Genomic DNA, 20,447 nt, shown 5'->3' with positions numbered 1-20,447 from the left:
AAAATAACAGTGGTTTCTGCATTGCCCCCTCAGGATTATCAATTGTCAGTAAGACTTTAGTAAATGATTCCCAGAAATGTATACTTTGATTTAATTTATTAGGAGAGTAAAGAGACTAATCGTAAAGTGAATCATATCTAAAGGGTTTGGCAAACACTGAAGCTGAAACACTTCATTATTACTGAAGCTTCTGCTCACCTTCAGTTCACCATCTAAATCATCATCTAAAGACACTGCTTCTGTCTTTAACTTATTAAGAGGCCAGAGTAATGGCTGTTGATAATGAGACATTGAGAGTGGGAGATTTTCTGGCTCAGGTAGGAGGCTGGAGCAAGACTCGCCCATCTTTGAAATATGTAGGTGTCTTCTGTAGGACTATTTAACATGGAGTCAGATTTTTTATGTGAAACCTTCTGCAGCCGAAGTCTGTTCACATACCTCAGTCTATTAAATGATGAAACCTGATTAAGGAATCTGGTCTCTCCTTCTTGTCTCATCTTTCCTTCTGATAAAAAGATGCCTAGAGAGAAAAATAATGTGTGGACAATATGTAATGTTGATTGTCTTTTTTAAGAAATATATGCTGCTTCACATATTACTGTTTGATATTCAATTGGTAGATTACTGTGGTCTGTAAATTTTGGGACTGATATGAATATGATGCAAAATGATGCTGTATTTTAAGAAGTAGTCAAAGGTCAGAATCATAACATGTTTGTGTTCAATGTGGTTTTTTCCTTCAGTTTAATTGACTGGAACAATCCTGCTATCATCAACAAAATGTATAAAGTGTATCTTGGGGATATACCACTGAAAACCAAGGAGGTAAGATTTGCCTTCAGTGTTGTCTGTCTTCTTAATTACTGAAGAAGTAATTTTAGTTGTCTTACTTTATTTAAAAAAACATGTATGTATTTCTCTAATCTATTACGTCTTTTCATATCTGCATTCTCTGAATATCTGTGCTATTGAATATTTTTTTTCTCTGTGCCAGTGTGTTCTTATTTGCAGCAGAAAGTAATTTACTGTTGTCCAGAGATACACTGTTCAATCTCTGTTTCTGACAGGGATCTGTCCTGAAACCTGAAATGAAACGAGAGTCAGTCAGCACCCGTGTTAAATTAAAGATAGTTCCTCATCTGCTACGATCCCGGCAAGCTGCAGAAATGTTCCCAGCTAACATTCAGGTGATGCTTATTTTCCAAAGCTACTTCCTAGTAAGTTTGATAATACAGTTTCTCCTGTACTTAGAATTTGGAAGCATTGTTACTGATGACAGTGTTTAAAGAAGAGAGGGAATGAAAATCTTCGAAAGTGAAGCCAGACACTCTAATCTTTTCCTTCCTTTTTGTCAGGTGGTATATGATGGACTCTTCGGTGCAAACACAAATGCAAAACTGAGAAGTCTGTCTTTGCAGTTTGTGCATCATATTTGTGTCATGTAAGTACTTCAGAGAGCACAATGATTTTTAGATATTTGCCTAGAAGCCACTCTGTTTAATAAAGATATAACTGAAATAATGAGTACTAAAACACTGAGAAAGAGAGTAGGATTTTTTTACTTAATCTGGAAAGCTCACTATGTCTGTGCTTGCACACAGTAAGTTGTAATATCTGATCTTAACACAGTCGAGAGAAGTTGACACTAGAGAAAAACCTTTTCAGGGATGCAAAAGATAATATTTTGTTGGTTTCTCTAATTGCAGTTGTCCAGAGAGTAAAATAAAGCCCTTAGGTCCAATGCTTTTAAATGGACTTACAAAGCTGATCAATGAATACAAAGAGGTAAGATGAAAAGTTCTTAACTATAATTCTTCATACGAATACAAACAAATGGTAAATACATTTATTATGCAAACTGATACATCTTTTTTCTTTGTGTTTGCTTGAGAGGTTACCGGAGGATACTTTTTAAGAATTTTTGTTGGAAGAGAAGCAAATATTTGAAAATGCTATATAGCAAAACTGTTTTATATCTTTAACACTGATAGATAGGTGCTTGGGCATCAATTGCAAAATCTGAAAAAACAATAGTGTTAGTAATATAAAGAGAAAAGCAGTATCTAGCTGCTCTTACTCTGGAACATACAAGGACCTCAACTCTGGCTATTTATCCCATTGTGTTAAGCATCTGAATAGGCCTGCTTGTTACACATTCCATCCTATCTATCCAGGGATGGTATTATTATGGGAAAGATTTTACCAAAGAGAACTGCAAATTCCAGTCTGGCCTGACAAGGTGTTTCCAGTGCTATTTCAAAAGTCAAATTCTCCATGATACTCATACATGTACTGTAGAAAGGGCAGATGTTGCAGATCACCTTTTCTGCAGCTTTGAACTTCTTGCTGCTTTGTTTGACCTTTGAATGTGGCCTAAGTTGGCATTTGAATGCATGGGACACCCTGCCATTGGGAAGAGAATGAAAAAGGAGGAAGTAAGCCCCTGTGTATAAATGTGCTGTATTGGTCATCCACAGGATGCATTGTGCAAACAGCTTCCTTTGTGTACAGGTACTGTTCAGAGCTAGTAGTTTCTGTCCCTCTGCTACTGTCTCATATCCTCACTGAATGTCCTTATTTGTTTCTCTTGAACAAAAATGTAGTTAGCTGAGACTAGAAGACGAGGAGAGGTTTGCATTTTACCACAATTTGCAGTTTCTCTGTTTCTTAGACAAAAGTGTGCTCCCTCTCTTTCTATATAATGTTTTTATTCTTGGATAGAAATGCTTTGTATTTTAGGACTCTTTTTCCATGAAAGCCTGCTTGAGCAATTTAAAGACAAGATTTTAAGCAAATGTTTATTTATAAATAAAATATACTTGTGTGTATTTCTGGTTTTGCTAAATTTGTTCATTGTTCTATTATTCAAGGATTCAAAACTGCTATCAATGGCATATTCAGCAGTTGGAAAGCTCTCCAGGTAACTAAAGCATCATTTAAGCAATGGGACATTGAATAAGTTCTCCAGAGTAATCAATTAATGTATCAGCAGCAAGCTTTATGCCACCTACCAATTTTGCAGTTGAGTGCACAATGCAGAGAAAAGAATTCTTGTGACAACTCCAAAGATGTAAAAAGAAATATGTTTTTAGCTGATAGCTTCTCCAGCAGTGATTAATGTCAGCTCATGAATTACGCACAGAATTTAAGGAATGGTTCTGCATTCTGGATTGCCAGAAATATAAATTTAAGGAATGTACATCAAAGACCAGAGTGCATGAAGCTAGGCAAGTGTATGTTCAGTCATGTGCTGGTGATCTAAGTGGCTGTCCATAAAATGTCTCCAAACTGTGTTAAGGGAGGGAGAATGTGCTGCTTTATGATGGATATGGCTAAGATAGAGCAAACTTTCTGTACTGGCTCTAATTGTTTGACACTTAAAATTTGGAATGAGGGGAAGACCAATGAGGTGTGAAGCATTTCAATTTAATAAAACAAAAGCTTCATGGATTAAAATATCTTGTTTCAGCCGAATGCCTCAGCTCTTTACCAAGGATATAGCTCTGGTACAGCAGTTTTTTGAAGCCTTATGCAAGGTGGGTGCTGATGGGGCTTTGGGAAATCATTATTGTTTTCTTCTGATTTTGCTTAATTCTTGACACTATACATTGTAAAGTGAAAACTCTTGGTTTTTTACTGCAGGAAGATGCTGATACTAGGCTTGCCATTCAAGAGGCATTGTCTATGATGGTTGGAGCATATAGTAACTTGGAAGGAGCCCAGCGTACCCTGATGGAAGCTCTTGTAGCTTCTTATTTAATAAAGGTATTTTCAGTGGAGTTGAAATCACATACCTTAAAAAAAGAGCAGTTAATTGTCTTCCTTTTTTCCTGATACTTCCTGTTCAATAATTCTGGAGCAGATCTTCCTTTTCTTACTGAATGTATTGGCCTGTCTGGGAGAAGACAGGGTGTGTATGCTCAGATAAAATATTTGGCTCAGTGATGGCAAGGAAGGTAATACTGCAGTTCTCTCTTTGTGTTCTGTTTAACAAAAAAACAAATCCATTACAATTTCATTGTATGTTTCTCATGGTGTCCTCCTTAGAAAACTTTGAGAAGTAAATGCTTCAGGGACAGTCTTCTGATACACTATGTGACATTGGGAGTTTGGTAGAAAGGATCATTCACTGCTAAATGGGGTTTCAGCAGGCTGTGTGATATGTGACATAAGGCACCTGTGAACTTCTCCAGAAGCTTAGCCTTGAGGCACTAGTCTAGACTAAATCAGACTGGACTTACTCATACTTTGAGTACCTTGTTTGTGTTCAGAATACACCAGAGGTCTGGATTTTCAGGAGTGAGTGTTATATACTCTGTGTTTGCATGAGTACTCAGGCTGACTGTGGAGGTTGTATGTATTTCTAGTGTAAGATACAATTTTCATGCTGATAACTCCGTTGCTCAAGGGATCTAAATCTCCAGGCACTACCTTTTTGAGATTATGTGTACCTTACAGACATAATCACCACCTTAAGCTGGTATTTCTTTCCCACCTCTGGCTGTGCTGCTCCTAAGCATAGCTCTGTTTTCTGTGGTGAGATGATATATGTCAGTTTCATTTCAAAACTGCCTGGATGGAGCAGCTCAGTTTTTTTAAGAATTAGTATGATTCCCTAAAGTGTGTATGTGTTTAATTAAATACTTAATTCTCCATTTGTGTATAAATGAGAAGTCTGCTTTTCTTTGCCCTGTCTCCTGCCATATGAACTGTAAGTATGAGTAGTGTCTCAAAATGTTTAAAGTTTAAATCATGTTGGTACCAGAAGTCAAAACAAATGACTGATGATGTCCAAGTGGTGAGTGAAAGTCATTACTGCTGTCATTTAAAACTCAACCACGTGTTTGTATCTTTTCCCTTTAAGCCTGAAGTTCAAGTACGTCAAGTGGCGGTAAAATTTGCTAGCACAGTGTTCCCTCCAGATCATATCCCTTCCAGATACTTACTCCTGTTAGCTGCAGGAGACCCGTAAGTTGTTTTTCTTGATAAATTATTTTCTTGTATATGTATGTATGCATGTTTGTTTAATATATGTGTGTATATGTGTGTACATATATATATATGCATATGCACACAAACATGTATATACATTCAGTATAATATATGTATATTTGCATTAAATATGAATACATGTATCTGTGTATGTGTAAGTTCACACATAAATAACACAAAGGAAATTAAATACGGTAATTTGGAAATCAAACTTGACATTCTTGACATTCTGATGGAGCACTGTTACTCTACCCAGTGACAGTCTTGAGATTGTTTTTCTTGTTTCAAATGAACTGCAGTCACTAAAGCATTTCATAGTAATGATCAGTTGCAATTGCAAAAGTAAAAATTCATTAACTGATACCAATTTTAGAGTGTCCAGAAGTTATTTTTTCCTGGCAAATTCTGTCAGTCTATTTTTAGCTTGTATTTCCAGAGAGTTTGGCATGTTGCCACTCTATGCTGAGGAGTAGGTGACTCATTAAACTACAGTAACCATTTCACTTGGAGTTTTCTGTTACTGCAGTGTAAATGGTGGGGTTTTTTTCCCAACTTACTTTAATTACTAAAGTTGTGATGAAAGCAGCTGTTGCAGTAACTAAGGAAAGCTAAGCAGATCAGCTCCAACAACCAGCTCTGTCATTGCAGTGTCAGCACTGTTTCAGGAGTAGTTATCTATTGTTAAGTAGATCGTGATAAACCTAGTAGGTGGCAGCTGAAGCTTGACTATAGGAAGTGATAGGGCAAAGTAGCAGATAGGAAAACAAGGATATAGGAACCAGGAACGGATGGTGAACACTAGAAGGATGTAAGAGGAACGGAAGTGAATTCATCCAGACGGTTTTGCAAAGAGCACTCAGTACTATCCCTTTTTCCTTTCCTGTCTCTAAAATAAACAAACATTAAAAGTTGAAGTGGAAGACTTTTTCTCCCTTTCATAAAAAAACAAAACAAAACAATCCCACATCTCATTTAAAATCTGTTCTCTCTTTCCCAGCTTCCCAACGTATCTTATTGCTCATTAAAGGCTTTCTGTTCTGTGCAAGTAATGTCTGTTTTGCATCTTTTCTTCTGAAAGGCGGGAGGAGGTACATGGAGAAGCCCAGCGGGTACTGAGAACGTTTTCTGGAAAAAATGAAAAGGAGAGTTCTGGGAAGCAGATGCCTTCCTTCCCTGAAATGGTCCATTACATTCAAGACAAGGTACAGTGCTTTTGTCACAGTAAATGACAAATAGATATGTGATACTCAGGCATGGGATAAGTGTGGTCTTGCCTTCCCTGTGTCTGTTTCCTACAACTGCCCCAAGGAATAAAATCAGTGAAAATCAAAGTAAGGACCACACATAGTATTTCAATGCCAAAATTACCACTTGTCATCGCTTCCTGCTAGCAGTGATTGCAAGAGATCCAAGTATTAAGTAGTGAGGCAGATCTTTTAATAAAGGGAATGTTTCGCTTTCTTGCAATCTGTGCAGATGATATGTGGAATGAGGAATCCAGTTCTCAAGGATTATAATCCAGCATGTTTTACAAACAGTTCCTGAAGGTGCAAGAAGACTGGTTTTTATTTGGCTAAAATATTGTCTGTGTTACACACTTCCGTGTATAGCAGCTGTACTAGGTTTATAAGCAGTAAAGGAGAAGTGGAGAGTCACTGACAGTATTTTTTCTTGTGATAGCCTGCCTTTTAAAAAGTGTCAGAAGTATGTAATGTTGAAGCACATGTGAATTAGCAAGAGATCGGTGACAGCAGAACTCTTACACCTGAGAGATTTCTTGTGAAATATGTGCTCTGGTGGTGTTGTACTCTACTAATACTCTGAAGTGTTTGACGTTCTTTGAGCAAACTTGCTAATTTGTCCGCAATGCTGACTACTTAAGTAGATACAAAAAAATCAAGAAACCAAGATTCAGTTTTAGATAACACTCTTAAATTCTGCTGCACCGTAGTTAAAGTTTTCCTTAACATTTATAATGTCACTAAATAATTATGGATTCAGTGTAGTTTAATCACTAGTGACAAAAGCAAGAGTCCCTCAATCATGAGGAAATGTAAAATTTTTTGAGCACTTTTCAGATCTTTGTGTACTGAATGTGCATTAAAAATCCTAGAGGTATAATTATTTGTTTCGTTATCTCAAAGTGTGATTTTTCACATACTATCAATAATCTGTGACATTTGGAAATAGTTTGAGAAGTCTGAATGCATTGCGTGGCACAAATGACTGCATGATTTAGCATGATCCTTCTCTGTTTTTGAAAAAAAAAATACATGTGAAAGAGTAGGACCCAGTCTGCTGGGTATGGGTGGGAAGCCATTCCTCAAGGGAGTCACTGTTCACTAAATCAGGTTTTCTTTAATAATTCTGTATGTCATTAAAATTATCATTGCAAAAGATCATTGTGTATTAAGGGGAGTGAGGATCTGTTCTCTTCTGTAATTGCCTTGTGTGTTTACTCAGGTACAAGGCTGCCACACTGATGTACATGTTGCCTGTTTAATATTGCTTTTCTGCAACATTTGCAGTAGGTGCCACTTAAAACCTCCTGTTTAGATATTTTTCTGCTGGCATATTCCTGCTTGTCAAAGGTAACATTTACATGGAAAGAAATCGCTCACTTACTGTTGCAGCCTTCCACACAGCAGGTAGAGAGATTCCCTCTGAGTCTCTTCAGTCTGAGAGGCTCCCCAGACTTGGCTGACGGAGCACAGGGCACTTACCCCCCAGTACTGGGGAAGTGTGGCTGCTCTGCAGCCTCTCCAGGCAGAGCTGCCATTTTAAAGCTTTCTGGCTGCCTGCTGGGGGCAGACTCAGAGTTTGGAATTTTGTAAGGTACTTTACTTTTAAATTCTTAAGTGCTTCTTTGTTTCCTGAAAGGAAGAAGGAATGTTGTACTCCGTCAACCTCCCCTGCTATTCTCTCTCATGCATTCAGAGTTTTCACTTTCTGAATTGATGTAAAGTAGATCGAACTGATTATTATCAAGTGCACGGTGCCCTTTTTATTACAGAGCTGTTACACATTTTAAGTTGTTAAGTGGAGGATTAACACAGTCCTATCAGTAAAATTTCACTGAGCTTTCCAGCATCTCTGGTATTATGGGTCTGAATGGTCCATTCCTAATGTATTCTGTTGTTTAGGCCACTCACCGAATGAAAACTCCAGCTAAATATATGACTGGAACTGCAGTGTTGCCTTTTAATCCTGCCACATTTGGAGAGGTAATTGTCTGGTTTTACTTCTTCAGATATGTGTACCACTGTTTATCTAGGCGACAGCATTAGAAGCTAACAGGTACCATAAATCACCCTACATTCTAAAATTCTTCGAAGCACATGTTGGGATTAAACGGCAGTCTGAACAAGATTTTCTTGGGGGTTTTGGGAGGAATGTTCATGGGATGGTTGCTTCACTGCTTTCTGAAGTGTCTCTAATGGAGTAGCATTAGATACAGACAGGCAGTCCTGTGCTGAGGTCCCATTATGCTCCTTGGGGCTTTTTTCCTAACAGAATCCCATGCTCCAGTGATCTGTAGACATAAACTGAGATGGAAAGTGAGATTTGTATTACCAATGTGTTGGGTTGCATTTGTACACGCACCAAATTGGAATAGGGTACAGGCTGAATTTCCTGCAAGGAGTTACACCAGCTGATGATAAACCAAAAGTCTGCATATGATTTAATCTTGAGACATTGGTGTAGGGTTGTCAGTCCTATTGCAGAAAGTGATCCTAAGGTTTGTTACACTTTATATTTGTACCTGTCTCTATGCTAACCTTTCTGTTTGTATTTGATAAAAGAAAAAACTATTCCATTTTGATTGCACTGAATACAGCATATTCTCTGCTCTTTTGTTTCCTGCATGGTTTTTCAAGTGCTTATGCATTCAGGAGCCTGTGTTTTTTATCTTCTCTACTTAGATAGTTCTCTATCTGCGGATGTGTCTTGCTCACAGTGCTGGTGTGGTGCCAACCTCACAGAGCTTGGCAGATATGCAAGATCATGCTCCAGCCATTGGACGTTACATAAGAAACCTCATGTCTGGCAACCACATATCTTTCTCTTCCTCCTCCTCCTCTTCAAAAAGTGCAGAAACCAACCCTGTACATATATATATTGGCCTTCTTCAGCAGCTCTTAGCTGGTGTTGGAGGTAAGAAGCTGTGTGCAGCAGTATCCTGAAGAAATAAGTGTCTTCTCTTACTTAAAATAAGTTGTCTTGTTTTTTCAACTTGGCTTCAGCAATCATAGAGTTGAAACACAGACTGTATACTATTTAGTTTAAACTTGTTTTCTTCTGTGCTATTTTGTAGGTGGGAGAAAGCATAGCTATAAAATTGCAGCATCGCTTGACATAATAGTGTAAAATTGTGAAGCCATTGTGTACAACAGCTTCTTTCACCAGTGAATGATGTGTCTTTCCTCACTCTGATAATAGCCTATCTGCCACAAGTGTGGTCTAAAACATTTGAATGCATTTTGAATGAATTGCTGCTAGAGTGTTTGCTTTTATTAGAGTCCCTAATATGTCTGAGAAATGTTATACCTTATTATTCTGTATTGTTTGTTATTCCTAGTGATTTACAAATAAATGCCAGAAATACCTGATGCATCTTTGCCTCTTTTTAGCACTGAATGTTACATTGTTGTAAATACTGCAGCTGTTTAATTACCTCTTTAATTCTTTAATTATTGTTTAGGTTTGCCGGTCATGTATTGTCTTCTAGAAGTTGTTTCAGTGTATCCAGAAAAACTAGCCACCAGATTTATAGACAAAATGGATTGGATTAAGGTATTATGAAAACCCTATTTTTGGGGTGTTTTTCTGGGGGATGGATGGAATTTGGAACTAGCAATATCTGGCATATTTCTCATGGTGAAACAGAATATTATTTCCAAATATGCACTTGATTTGAAATCTGGTATTTCTACTCACAGTCAACACCTCATGAAATGTTGTATGTGTTAGGATGGGGAAAATTATTTTTTGGTTCTTCTGAATTACTGTTTTTGTTCATTCACTTACATGTTCTAGGTAGTCTGTCGGCTATCCTAGGTATAGTCATCCATTTTTTTCTCTGCAGAAGAAAACTAAAGGCAGCATTCTGCACATTTTTTGACAGTGTGAATGTTTTCAGTGGGAAGATGTGAATGACTTCTTATAACATGAGATTAATTATATCCCTAGTTGTTTTAGGGACCTTCCTGTGGCTATGTTTTTTTTTTTCTATTTACTAACCCCAGACCAAAAAAAACCCATACACTGGAGTCTGCTTGGGAATAAGACAAAGGGAAATCTATGTTCCCTAGATTCTTTCTCAGGCTACTCTCTGCTTTTTCATTATTTGCCTCAAACATACATGATTTTTGAAGGTCTTAGAGGTTGCCATTGCTTTCACTGGGGCAATCTGGCAGAAACACTTTGTCAAGTATTACAAAACATTAGAATGTGTTCCAATAGTTTCTCTTGATGATATGTGTGCTGCATTGCACTATGTGCAGGTTATCACTTCTCATCTATGTGCAGGTATGAACTGCACAGGAAAATACTTTAAAACATTGTCATTTACAGTATTCCTCATAATTTGTAGGAAACTCTTCTTTGTCCTTGGCCTAATGTCCATTTGCAGAATTAAGATTCTGGGGTAGTTATTAATAGTACTGAGTTTCAGAAATAGTGTTGTAAATCATATTTCATGTGTTTTTGCCTTGCTAAGTGAAACAAACAGGTCAAGGGATTTGTTAGAAGTCAGATACGTGATCTGATGCTTGGTTGAAGTTAACATTACATTTCATGACCCTGACAGATCATTTCTTGTTTGTGTGGCTCATTTTGGTTTCTTTGTGGTGGCCCAAGGCTCTCAAAGATGTGGGTATGAATTTTTCATAGAAGTATGAATGCAAAACCTGGAAGCTCTTAGCTGAAGACAAAATTCAGCCAAGAATTCGATGTGCATGTTTTGACACAGAACTGATGTGTGGCCTTCTTGTGGCTAGTGGTCTTCTTTCACTAAAGTGCTCAGTGTGTAATGAATGCTTTGTTGAATTGAGGGTTTTGTTTTTTATTACGTGATAACGCTGTTGTTTTAAAGTTTGCTTTCTCAAAAAACTATTTACGTATCTCCATGACAATTGTCTTTGTATATTGAAGCTCTTTATGAACAGACTGAGTAGTTGCTTCCATATTTTATGGCTTGGTTTTTTTTAAACTCCCACAGAACCTGATGAACACTAACAAAGAGGAAATGCGTGAGCTTGCAGCCCTGTTTTATTCTGTAGTGCTGTCTACCATGTCTGGAGATGAGCTTAGGGCATCGTTGGAGCAGCTGATCAAGATGACAAAAGACAACCATGTAACTACCTTTGTCTGCTTCTTGTTTTTTCTCACAGCATGTAGCTGATAGGATATTTTAATCTCACCACGTGTCCAGGATATATTTACCTTAATCTGGGTGTAAAATTAACTAACTGGCTTTCAGCTGGATGGTGAGAAGGGATTTTTGTTGTAGGTGAGTGCAACAGGTCTTTAAATAAATTAATCTCTGAAGCTGTTAAGGTCAGTAGGAGGATTTCATGGAGGCTTGTCCCAAGTAAAGCACTGTCATGTATTTAACCAGTTTCAGCCAGCTAAGTAGCCACATCCCTTTGAGTGGTAATAGATCACACTACCTCAAACTGTTTACCTGTTCCTTATTCCTGACCACTCACAGAATCAAGAAAATTTTTAACTTGTTAAATGTTCAGCTCCTCCCCTCCTGAGCTACAGTTACCTCCTGGGTCCTTGGTGCCTCAGGATCTTGCGGTGTGTTAGGGCTGTGCCTTCTTCCCTCTTGCTGCATATGGACTGCTCAGCACAGCTCCACAGCTGTGTCTTTACATAGTGAGTTTGCCTGCCTACCCTTCTCCAGCAGCTCGTTTTGCCTCCCCTTATCCTTATTTCTCCATTTTGCCACTGCAAGCATGGAAAAGGAGTCTTGGAAACAAATTGGTCTGGTTTCTGTGCTGGTGTGTCTTGAATCCTGTGTAGGAAGAAAAGTAGTAGTATTTCTAGGTTCTGTTTCCCCAAAATGGTTTTGTAGCAATCTCTCTAAAGGACTTAAAGGGGCATTATTTTACATTACAGGTAACAGGCTGACAAGAATGCTGATTGCTTTATGTTGTAGTTAACAAACATGATTTATTTTGAATCTGTGAAAGCTCTATGTGTGAGCCAAAGCCATGTCATTGCTCAGTTTTGTGTAGGGCACAGCTCCTGCAGTCATGAAGCTGGTATAGATGGGTCCCAACCCGCCCCTGCTTTCAGCCCCACTTACCCATTTGAACTGTGAAAGGAAAAAAAAAGCAGGGTGTTCCCATGCTTTTGTGAGTCTGAGTCAGGTAGAGCTCTGACTTGCTGTTACTATACAAAATCACTTGAATTTGTACACCTAGGGGTGGTGGTGATCCTAGTGTGTCAGTAAGGACTGCAGTGTGAATGTATAACTAAAGTGGAGATGGGGGAAGGATCCATCTTTTGCTGGCTTTGCTGCAGTGAGACCACATCAAGGAACAGTTCCTGCTGGCCAGACTAGGTTGAGGATCCCATTGTGGCAGCACAATTGCACCGGTGCAACATTTGTAGTGTTAAAAAACCAAGAAGTATGAACTAATCTAAGCTTAAACTCCTGCATTCCTCCCTTTGTGGTTTTTTTTTCTTTTTCTTTTTTTTTTTGTTTTTTTTTTTTTTTTTTTTTTTTTTGTTTTTTTTTTTTTTTTTGTTTTTTTTGTTTTTTTTTTTTTTTTCCAGTTAGGTAGCTTTTGAGTCTTACAGCCTTGTTTCTTCACAAAATCCTTTTGCTAGAATACACTTGTAGGAATAAAGACTAAACATGGTCATTAAATAGTTCCAGTACCAAATCAGTACTGGAGAAATTGGTGTTCTTGACATTTAATTGTATTGATTAGATTTCATAATTTGTGGCCTGCCGAGCTGTAGAGGCATTGCCTTCAGCATAGGCCAGGTGTGAACTCATTCTTAAGTCAAATATTATATGCAAATATAGAGTGATTACCTTGTACTGATTTTTACCAATTAGTACATTTTGTCCCCTTAGTCTGAATATGTCTGGTTTTTAAGTAGAGACAATGTAGTTTGGGTTTTTTTTTAAATCTGGGTACCCAGGATAGCTTTAGGAATGTAAGTGCTGATGATAAATTTCTAATCTGTTCTCCTAGACCTCTTTCAAGTTTTATTAATGAATTTAAAGAACTCCATTCATCAGAGAGCACTAACAATACCAAACTCTCTTGTTTTATTATATATTAGAACTCTGCATTATTCAGGGTGCCTTCTGATCTGGTTTGTCTGTGTTTGTTTTTAAATCAGTGCTTTGTGCAAAGTGTTGCTTACTTTGAAAACGAGATTTTTTTTTGCACTGTTGGTGTTGTCTGTAGAGCCCGGAGGTCCAACATGGATCCTTGTTGGCTTTGGGATTTACAGTAGGAAGGTACTTGGCCAAAGGGAAAATCAGAACAATGGAGCTACATGACATAGAACAACCAAACACTTCAGTCATGCCGGAACAAGAACAACTTATAAAGTCAACAACAGAGACAATAGGTAACTTCCTGCCTAAGACTTTGCTGCATGTAACAGTTATTGTCTTTTTTAGTCCACCCAGGCTGAGGGTTTTTCTTAGATGCTCAGCTCATAAGGTAGTGTAATGTTGAGTTCAATTTTTGTCAGGTAGAGTTTACAGCTTGTAAGAATGTAATCTGAATTAGATGTATGGACATTTCAGCAAAGTCTAGGTGGGCTTTGTAACTTGCAGACCAACACAGCACAATCAGGAGTGGTGTATTGTCTAGATTGCTTTCAATGTCTCCTTTCACTCCCATTTTTTTCTAACATAATGCTTCCTACCAGCTGTAGAGGAGATTAATGCTTTGCTTCTTGCATGGGTAAAATACAAGTGCCTGTCCACTGCTAAATAATACAAAATCTGAGTCATCCTGGTTTTCTTTTCCCTGTAGGTTCTTTTTTGGACAGTACCTCTCCCTTCCTTGTGGTGGGTGCTTGTATGGCTCTTGGAGAGATTGGCAGGAATGGCCCCTTGCCAATCCCCAACGAAGGAACAGGTTTTACAAAACTGCAACTTGTTGAAAACTTACTGGCCCGAATCCCTTCCAGCAAGGAAACAAATAAGGCAAGGTTTTTGTAGTGTTCTTGTGATTCTTGTTCTTTTCTTGAATGCTCATTAGGTATAGGTATTACATGCCAAATTCAGCCTCTTTTTTTAAAGGAATTTGGCTTTTTGTTGGCTTTAGTGAGTTGGGTAGGGTATGGGTCTTTCTAATACTGTATAGCACTGATCACTTGTGCTTTCTATAGTCATAACTAGGGGCTTAAGAGATGAAAATATGAATGGTCTTAATTTTAATTCAAGAAAAATGGGGATACATTTTTTACCTGCACACAATCCTCAAAGGCAACAGGACATTTGTTCTGACCTGCTTTGGAAAAGAAGTGCACTGATGATCTGATAAGCTGCTTGCATGTACCTCTGATTCCTTGAGTAAAATTTCAGCAAGGGTGAGAAATAGTGGGTTTGAGGTGCATCTTATGGACTTACAGGAAAGTTATATGATGGTGTTGTTTTTTGTTTATATTTAAGATGAAGGAACGAGCAATACAAACATTAGGTTACTTCCCAGTGGGAGATGAAGATTTTCCTCACCAGAAGCTACTGCTGCAGGGTTTAATGGATTCTGTGGAGGTGAGACACTTCCAGTGCATTATCCTTTACACTGCACACTACCAGTGTATTAACCTATATACTGCTATTTCTCTTTGGGTGTTTTTTATGTACTCTAGAGCCAGATTTATAAAGGGAGTTGGCTTTTTATAATAGTGCCTCTGGGATTTTTTAAACTGCCTTGAAATAGAGAGCAGAGATAGATTTGGGGCTGGTGAAAGGTTTTATGCCACAGTTTACTTGCTAGTCCAGGTCTCTGCCTCAATCTGAGCAAATACTTGTTCACCTTAAAGAGGTTTATGGATTTTTTTGTAGGCTTATATTAATGAAGCCTTAGGCCTGTACTTCGGCCTTCAAAAGTACCCTGAAAGTACATCAGCTAATACAACTCACTTGAATTAGAAGTCCATAGGAATATATGTATATCTTGTCCATCTAAATTCATTATTGAAGTGCACTTCATTCTTTCACAGTACTTCAGAGCTTCTATACCTATTGCAATATGCCAGATAACAAAATTAAATAATAAAAGGAGCTTTTTTAGTGTTTTTCATTTACAGCTTATCTGTAAATGAAAAACCTTTACCTTTCTTCCTTGCTGATACTGACATAGGATTCCGCATTGTAGAAATTGTCTTTTGATTATCAGACAGGCATGCTTTGCTGAGTGCTCCAATTCTGATGTCTTCAAACAAGCAAGAACCATAGAATGGTTTGGGTTGGAGGGGGCCTTAAAGATGATCTAGTTCCAACCCCCCTACTGTGAACAGGGCAGGGACACTTTGCACTAGACCAAGTTGCTCAAAGCCCAATCCAGCCTCACCTTGAGCACTGCCAGGGTTGGGGCATCTATGAGCAACTGCTTCCAGTGCCTCACCACCTTCACAGTAAAGAATTTCTTCCCAATAGTTCATCTAAGCCTACTCTCAGTTTGAAGCTTTTAACCACTTGTCCTATCACTATACATAGAATACTAAAAATACTAAGAATTCTGTATACAGAAACATCAAAAGTTGTTTCCGAGTGCCGTGTTTTTCTCCTGTAACTGCATGCGGACATTACAATTTCCTTTATAAAAGGTGTACTTGAAAAAAAACTATTTATCTTAGATTGCAGGAAGCTAAGGGCTTCATTCTCCAAGAGCCTGAGCATTTTGTGCTTCTAGAGCATAAGGAAAACTTTCTAGAAGGTACTCAGCAATTATGGAAACGAGTTCTTGCAACATAAAATTCATCATGAGTACTGACAAGAAAGTGGCATATCTCATTCCTAAAGGCTCAGAGGATAGTGTAAGGGGGGCAGTGAAGCAAAACAAGTACCATCTGAATTATTTTAATGTGAAAAAAGGTTTCTGCATCTTTTAAGACATCAGCTTCTGGATGGAATTACAGGAGACTCTTTAAATACTCCCAATTGTAGTAAAGCCATAGTAATTTTCACTAATCACTATCAGCATTTTAACTTTGTTTTATTTTTATTCTATTGAATTATTTCTTTACACCAAGTTTAGCTTCTGCCGAGACTAGTTAATACTTTGCCAAAGGTATGCTTTAAAATAATGTGGAAATTTAAGCTTTTATCATTCATTTCAGATAGTTGGCATTGCCTCATTTTCCATCAACTTCAGTGGGTCTGAGGTGCCACATAGAATCAGAGGCTCACCAGAAGAGTGATCTTACTGTAAATTGGTGCTGAACGTTGGGACTGGGAAAGAGACTGTGCTTTTGTTTTATTAAGTGACAGAAGCCTTGGTGTATTCTTCATTAGTACTGTCAGTGATGCTCTGATGTGTTTTTCAGGCCAAACAGATAGAGCTGCAGTTCACTGTTGGTGAAGCCATTACCAGTGCTGCTGTTGGAACCAGCTCAGCGGCTGCCCGGGACGCATGGACAGTCACAGAGGAGGAATATATCCCTCCTTCAGGTAGCTGTTCCTAATGCAGGGGCTAGGTTGAGAAATGCCTAGGCTAATACTTCTCTCCAAGCTTCATTTCTGTGGTGTTTGGTTTATAACAGAATACACAAGAGAGTTTTTGTATTTGTGGTTATATACAGGTTGTTTTACCTCTTAATGTCCCTCTGCTCAGAGGAGAGACTTTATTAATGGGTTTTTTAAATAGCTGTTTATGTAATTCATTGCCACTTGAGTCTGTATTTGTTTCATTTTTTCTTTTTTTTTTGTTTGCCATGTTGAGTTAGTTTGGGGTTTTAATACACAAATCTTTTAAAATACCATTTTGAAACCTGAACTGGAAGATAGAGTTATAAAATCAAAATGCAAGTGTTTTCAAATAACTTCAAGTGATACAATTAAGTGAAATTTACATTCAGTAAATGCAGAAATTCTGTTTAAGGACTAAGATTCTGTACTCATTGAAACAAAAGTGTGACAAAAGGCTAGCTTCAATTCAGGCAGCTGTGAATATCAGTCTCAGACCTGCAAACACATGTTTTAATTTTGTGAGAGTGGTCTTAGATTTGCAGTGTACAGAACACTGAGCATGTGGTAGAAATTAAACCTTGCCATTGTTCTAGAAATTGTGACTCCTAACAAAAAAAATATATTTTGCTCTGAGTCTTAGGCAATATGAACGGTACCTCTCCTTGGACACAGGCTCTGAAACAGATTCATGAAGAGTTAGGAGTATTTTGTATTTTCATTATATATTCTACTTTTATTACTTTCCCAGTGACTCCAGTGACTTCCTAAATAAGCAGAGATTAAGGTGTCACCTGAGTACTCTTGAGTTCATTAAGTTTTTAATTATTTTCATTAAAATGGGTGTGGATAGTTCTCAAAGTTCCTCCCCTCCACCTTTATTTTTTTCATATAGATTTGAAAGTGAATGATGTAGTGCCCTGGGTCCTAGACCTTATTTTGAACAAGCACATCATCAGTCCCAACCCACATGTTAGACAGGCAGCTTGCATCTGGCTTCTGTCATTGGTGAAAAAACTGAGCACCCACAAAGCAATTAAGGTAAGAAATATGCCTTTTCCTAACACTGGCTCCTTGTCCCTATTTTTGCTTCTCATCTTGTTTCTGTCCCTTCCTTCCCCTTCACTTCTATTGCTTCTTTTCTCCCTGTGCTCGTATGGTCTTTACTGAGGTCTTTTTGAGACATGGCCTATCTTTTGTTTCTAGAGAGACAGACTATCTGGCAGATGAACAAGGGTGCTTGTCATATTTGTAAACATCTGACTTGCATCCAAGTCAGAGTAATCTCAATGTAAATAGCTATTGTAAGATGAAGTAGCGCTACGTCTTACCTTGGGAAGAAGAGTTTGGTATCTGTATAGTGTTTAGGATTTATATTTGGAAAATATTTGAGAGGTCTAGCAGGGGAAGAAAAAGGAGAACAGAACTTACTTATTTCATGGTGTTTGTCTTTGGTTCCTAGGAGCAGTTACAGTGTGCTTTGTGTACTTTCCATATGTATTTTTGGTATGCTGTATGAACCTTGTATTTAAAGTGCTTGTGCATAATGAGAAAACGTGAAACATCCTATACAAGGACTAATTAAAACATTCCCAACCAAAATGTCTTCTATTTGCATAGATGTACTATGGACTGTGATGGGATCAGGTAACCATTTTGTACTCCACAGGTATTGATAAAGAGCTTTGGGACAAGCTGCTTTGCAAATGTAAATTTTTATATATAAAACATTGCCACATATTGCACTCATATAAACAGTGCACCTTGTAGGGAGGTGGCAAAACTCACCAGTTTAGGGATGGAGAAAGCCCCATCTGGTTGCAATCTGGATTTATGATGATTGCTGCCTTGTATTAAAATAGGGCGGTTCTTGTCATAAGTGTAGCTCACATGGGTAACTCCATGGATACAGTAGCCTCTGTTAGAAACTTACCTGGAGAACAAACAAAAGATCCAAAATAATGCCCTTTTTTCTCATCTTACAGTCTCATCTCAAGGATATTCAAAGTGCATTTGTTTCAATTCTGTCAGATAGTGATGGTAAGTACTGTTGCATCTTAGAGTTGTCTTTTCGTGGTCATTCAGAAGACTGGAGGGAATCTTTCAACAGGCATAAAGTCAACTGCACTCTCTGTCAGTCAACATCAAAATATGACTGTGGAAGCTTCCCATTTCTTATGTTAATAGGAATGATTTATTTTCTAGGCATCATGTACAGAGATTAGAAGCACATGTACAGAGATAAGCACAACATTTTTGTGCATTTGGCTGTGAAGCACAATGCATTTGCCCCTTCAGACTGTAGTAACAGAAGTGGTGTTACTTCATCTCTGTTTTGGGCAGCAGGATGTATATCACAGAGTTCTGCATGAACAGAAACTCTGAGGACCTCTTCAAGCTAGCACATTTTGGATTACAGCTCTACACATGACAGCTAGTGGAAAGAGTGGCATCCAACAGCCTATGCAAAGCTCACTGAAGCTGAAGAGAGTATTAATTACTACAGCTGATTTTGGGTGCCACTAGCATGTCAGAATACCTATAGCTCTTGGAACTCTTTCTGCTGTTTCAAAATTTGCAGTAACAATAATTATATGAAGGTAACTATTGAAGGAGTTTATGCCTTCAGAATACAAAGTTTGTCATCACAGACTAGATCTGCACTGAAATTGAGAGAGCTCTGAAGTTCAACTGAGCCATGTTAGCTATGTCATGATTTTCATTGAACCTTACTTTTGAAATTTGTGTACTGCTTAGTTACATGCTTATCTTGAATTTTGCTTGGTAAAATCTCTTGCAGAGCTTAGTCAAGATGTTGCTTCAAAAGGTCTTGGGCTGATATATGAACTAGGAAGCGAACAGGATCAGCAAGAGCTTGTCACTACGCTTGTTGATACCCTTATGACTGGGAAAAGGTACAGTGAACTCAGAACACAGTGAGAGAGTACTCTAAGTTACATGTCTGGGAATAAAAATGTGCCGTTTTCTTTGTGTGGAAAGAGATGTTCTGGGGTCAAGGGCAAGCCAATATCCATTCACAGAGAGTCAAACTGAACATTTCTTAAATCAGCTTAGAGTATTTTGTAACAGAAGTTGTTCTGATTTTGTTCCATTCAGCAAAGCTTCAAAATAATATGTCAGTCCTGATCAAATGGGCTGGGATTTGCTTAGATTTGCTACTTGCTACATTGTGTAATTGCGGAGAACAATGACTACTTGCAGCAACTCTGTGCATTGTGAATGTTGCAGAAATGGTGACTTGCTTGTGCTGAAGTGCACCTTTTGCTAAGGAAGTGCTGTTAATGATTGCTTGTCAGCTTTAGTATGAAAAATACTGGTCTTACAAGATTCATGGCTAGAGATCATGTTGGTCAGTACTGGAAATGCTCTTCAATAGACTTCTCCTGTCTAACCTGATGTAGGTTTGGCCACTGAATCATAAGAACCTAGGCTTGGAGTGTAGGGATTCATTGGTGGTAAGCAGGAATTAATAAGATTAATAGAAATTGTATTATTTATTTTTTAAGTACACATTTACTGTCCATTTTATGGCTCATGTCTGGACAGAACTAAAAAGTCATCATTCAGTGTTTTGACTTTCTACCTTTGTACAAAGGTAGCAAAACTCTCACTTGCAGTAATCGCTCCTTAACATTACACGTGATACAGGTTAATGACATTCCTTGCAGTGTATGTAGCTTTGCCCATCTATATGTTTTTTTGGGATTGGAGCTGAAAAAAATGTGAAGCTCCTGAATTAATAAAGCCAAATTACCTGTTC

The 20,447-nt window shown here is 37.9% G+C and overlaps 1 protein-coding gene across 2 annotated transcripts in view; it reads left to right on the top strand.

The window, feature by feature from the left end:
* The window catches only part of ECPAS (Ecm29 proteasome adaptor and scaffold), a 59,571-nt gene that overhangs the window by 19,061 nt on the left and 20,063 nt on the right, over window positions 1–20,447 (top strand). For both annotated transcript variants that reach the window (XM_021525016.2, XM_021525014.3), the window contains exons 8-27: window positions 744–825; window positions 1,068–1,187; window positions 1,356–1,441; window positions 1,707–1,785; window positions 2,871–2,920; window positions 3,470–3,536; window positions 3,643–3,765; window positions 4,865–4,968; window positions 6,071–6,194; window positions 8,136–8,216; window positions 8,916–9,147; window positions 9,695–9,786; window positions 11,213–11,347; window positions 13,428–13,593; window positions 14,007–14,179; window positions 14,648–14,749; window positions 16,528–16,651; window positions 17,562–17,707; window positions 18,652–18,706; window positions 19,467–19,581. In XM_021525016.2, the coding sequence (XP_021380691.1) occupies window positions 744–825; window positions 1,068–1,187; window positions 1,356–1,441; window positions 1,707–1,785; window positions 2,871–2,920; window positions 3,470–3,536; window positions 3,643–3,765; window positions 4,865–4,968; window positions 6,071–6,194; window positions 8,136–8,216; window positions 8,916–9,147; window positions 9,695–9,786; window positions 11,213–11,347; window positions 13,428–13,593; window positions 14,007–14,179; window positions 14,648–14,749; window positions 16,528–16,651; window positions 17,562–17,707; window positions 18,652–18,706; window positions 19,467–19,581 (2,256 nt within the window). The remainder of the gene's footprint in view (window positions 1–743; window positions 826–1,067; window positions 1,188–1,355; window positions 1,442–1,706; window positions 1,786–2,870; window positions 2,921–3,469; window positions 3,537–3,642; window positions 3,766–4,864; window positions 4,969–6,070; window positions 6,195–8,135; window positions 8,217–8,915; window positions 9,148–9,694; window positions 9,787–11,212; window positions 11,348–13,427; window positions 13,594–14,006; window positions 14,180–14,647; window positions 14,750–16,527; window positions 16,652–17,561; window positions 17,708–18,651; window positions 18,707–19,466; window positions 19,582–20,447) is intronic.

Source organism: Lonchura striata, chromosome Z (assembly GCF_046129695.1).
Source record: "Lonchura striata isolate bLonStr1 chromosome Z, bLonStr1.mat, whole genome shotgun sequence".
Lineage (NCBI taxonomy): Eukaryota > Metazoa > Chordata > Aves > Passeriformes > Estrildidae > Lonchura > Lonchura striata.
This window is presented reverse-complemented; position numbering and strand designations above follow the sequence as displayed.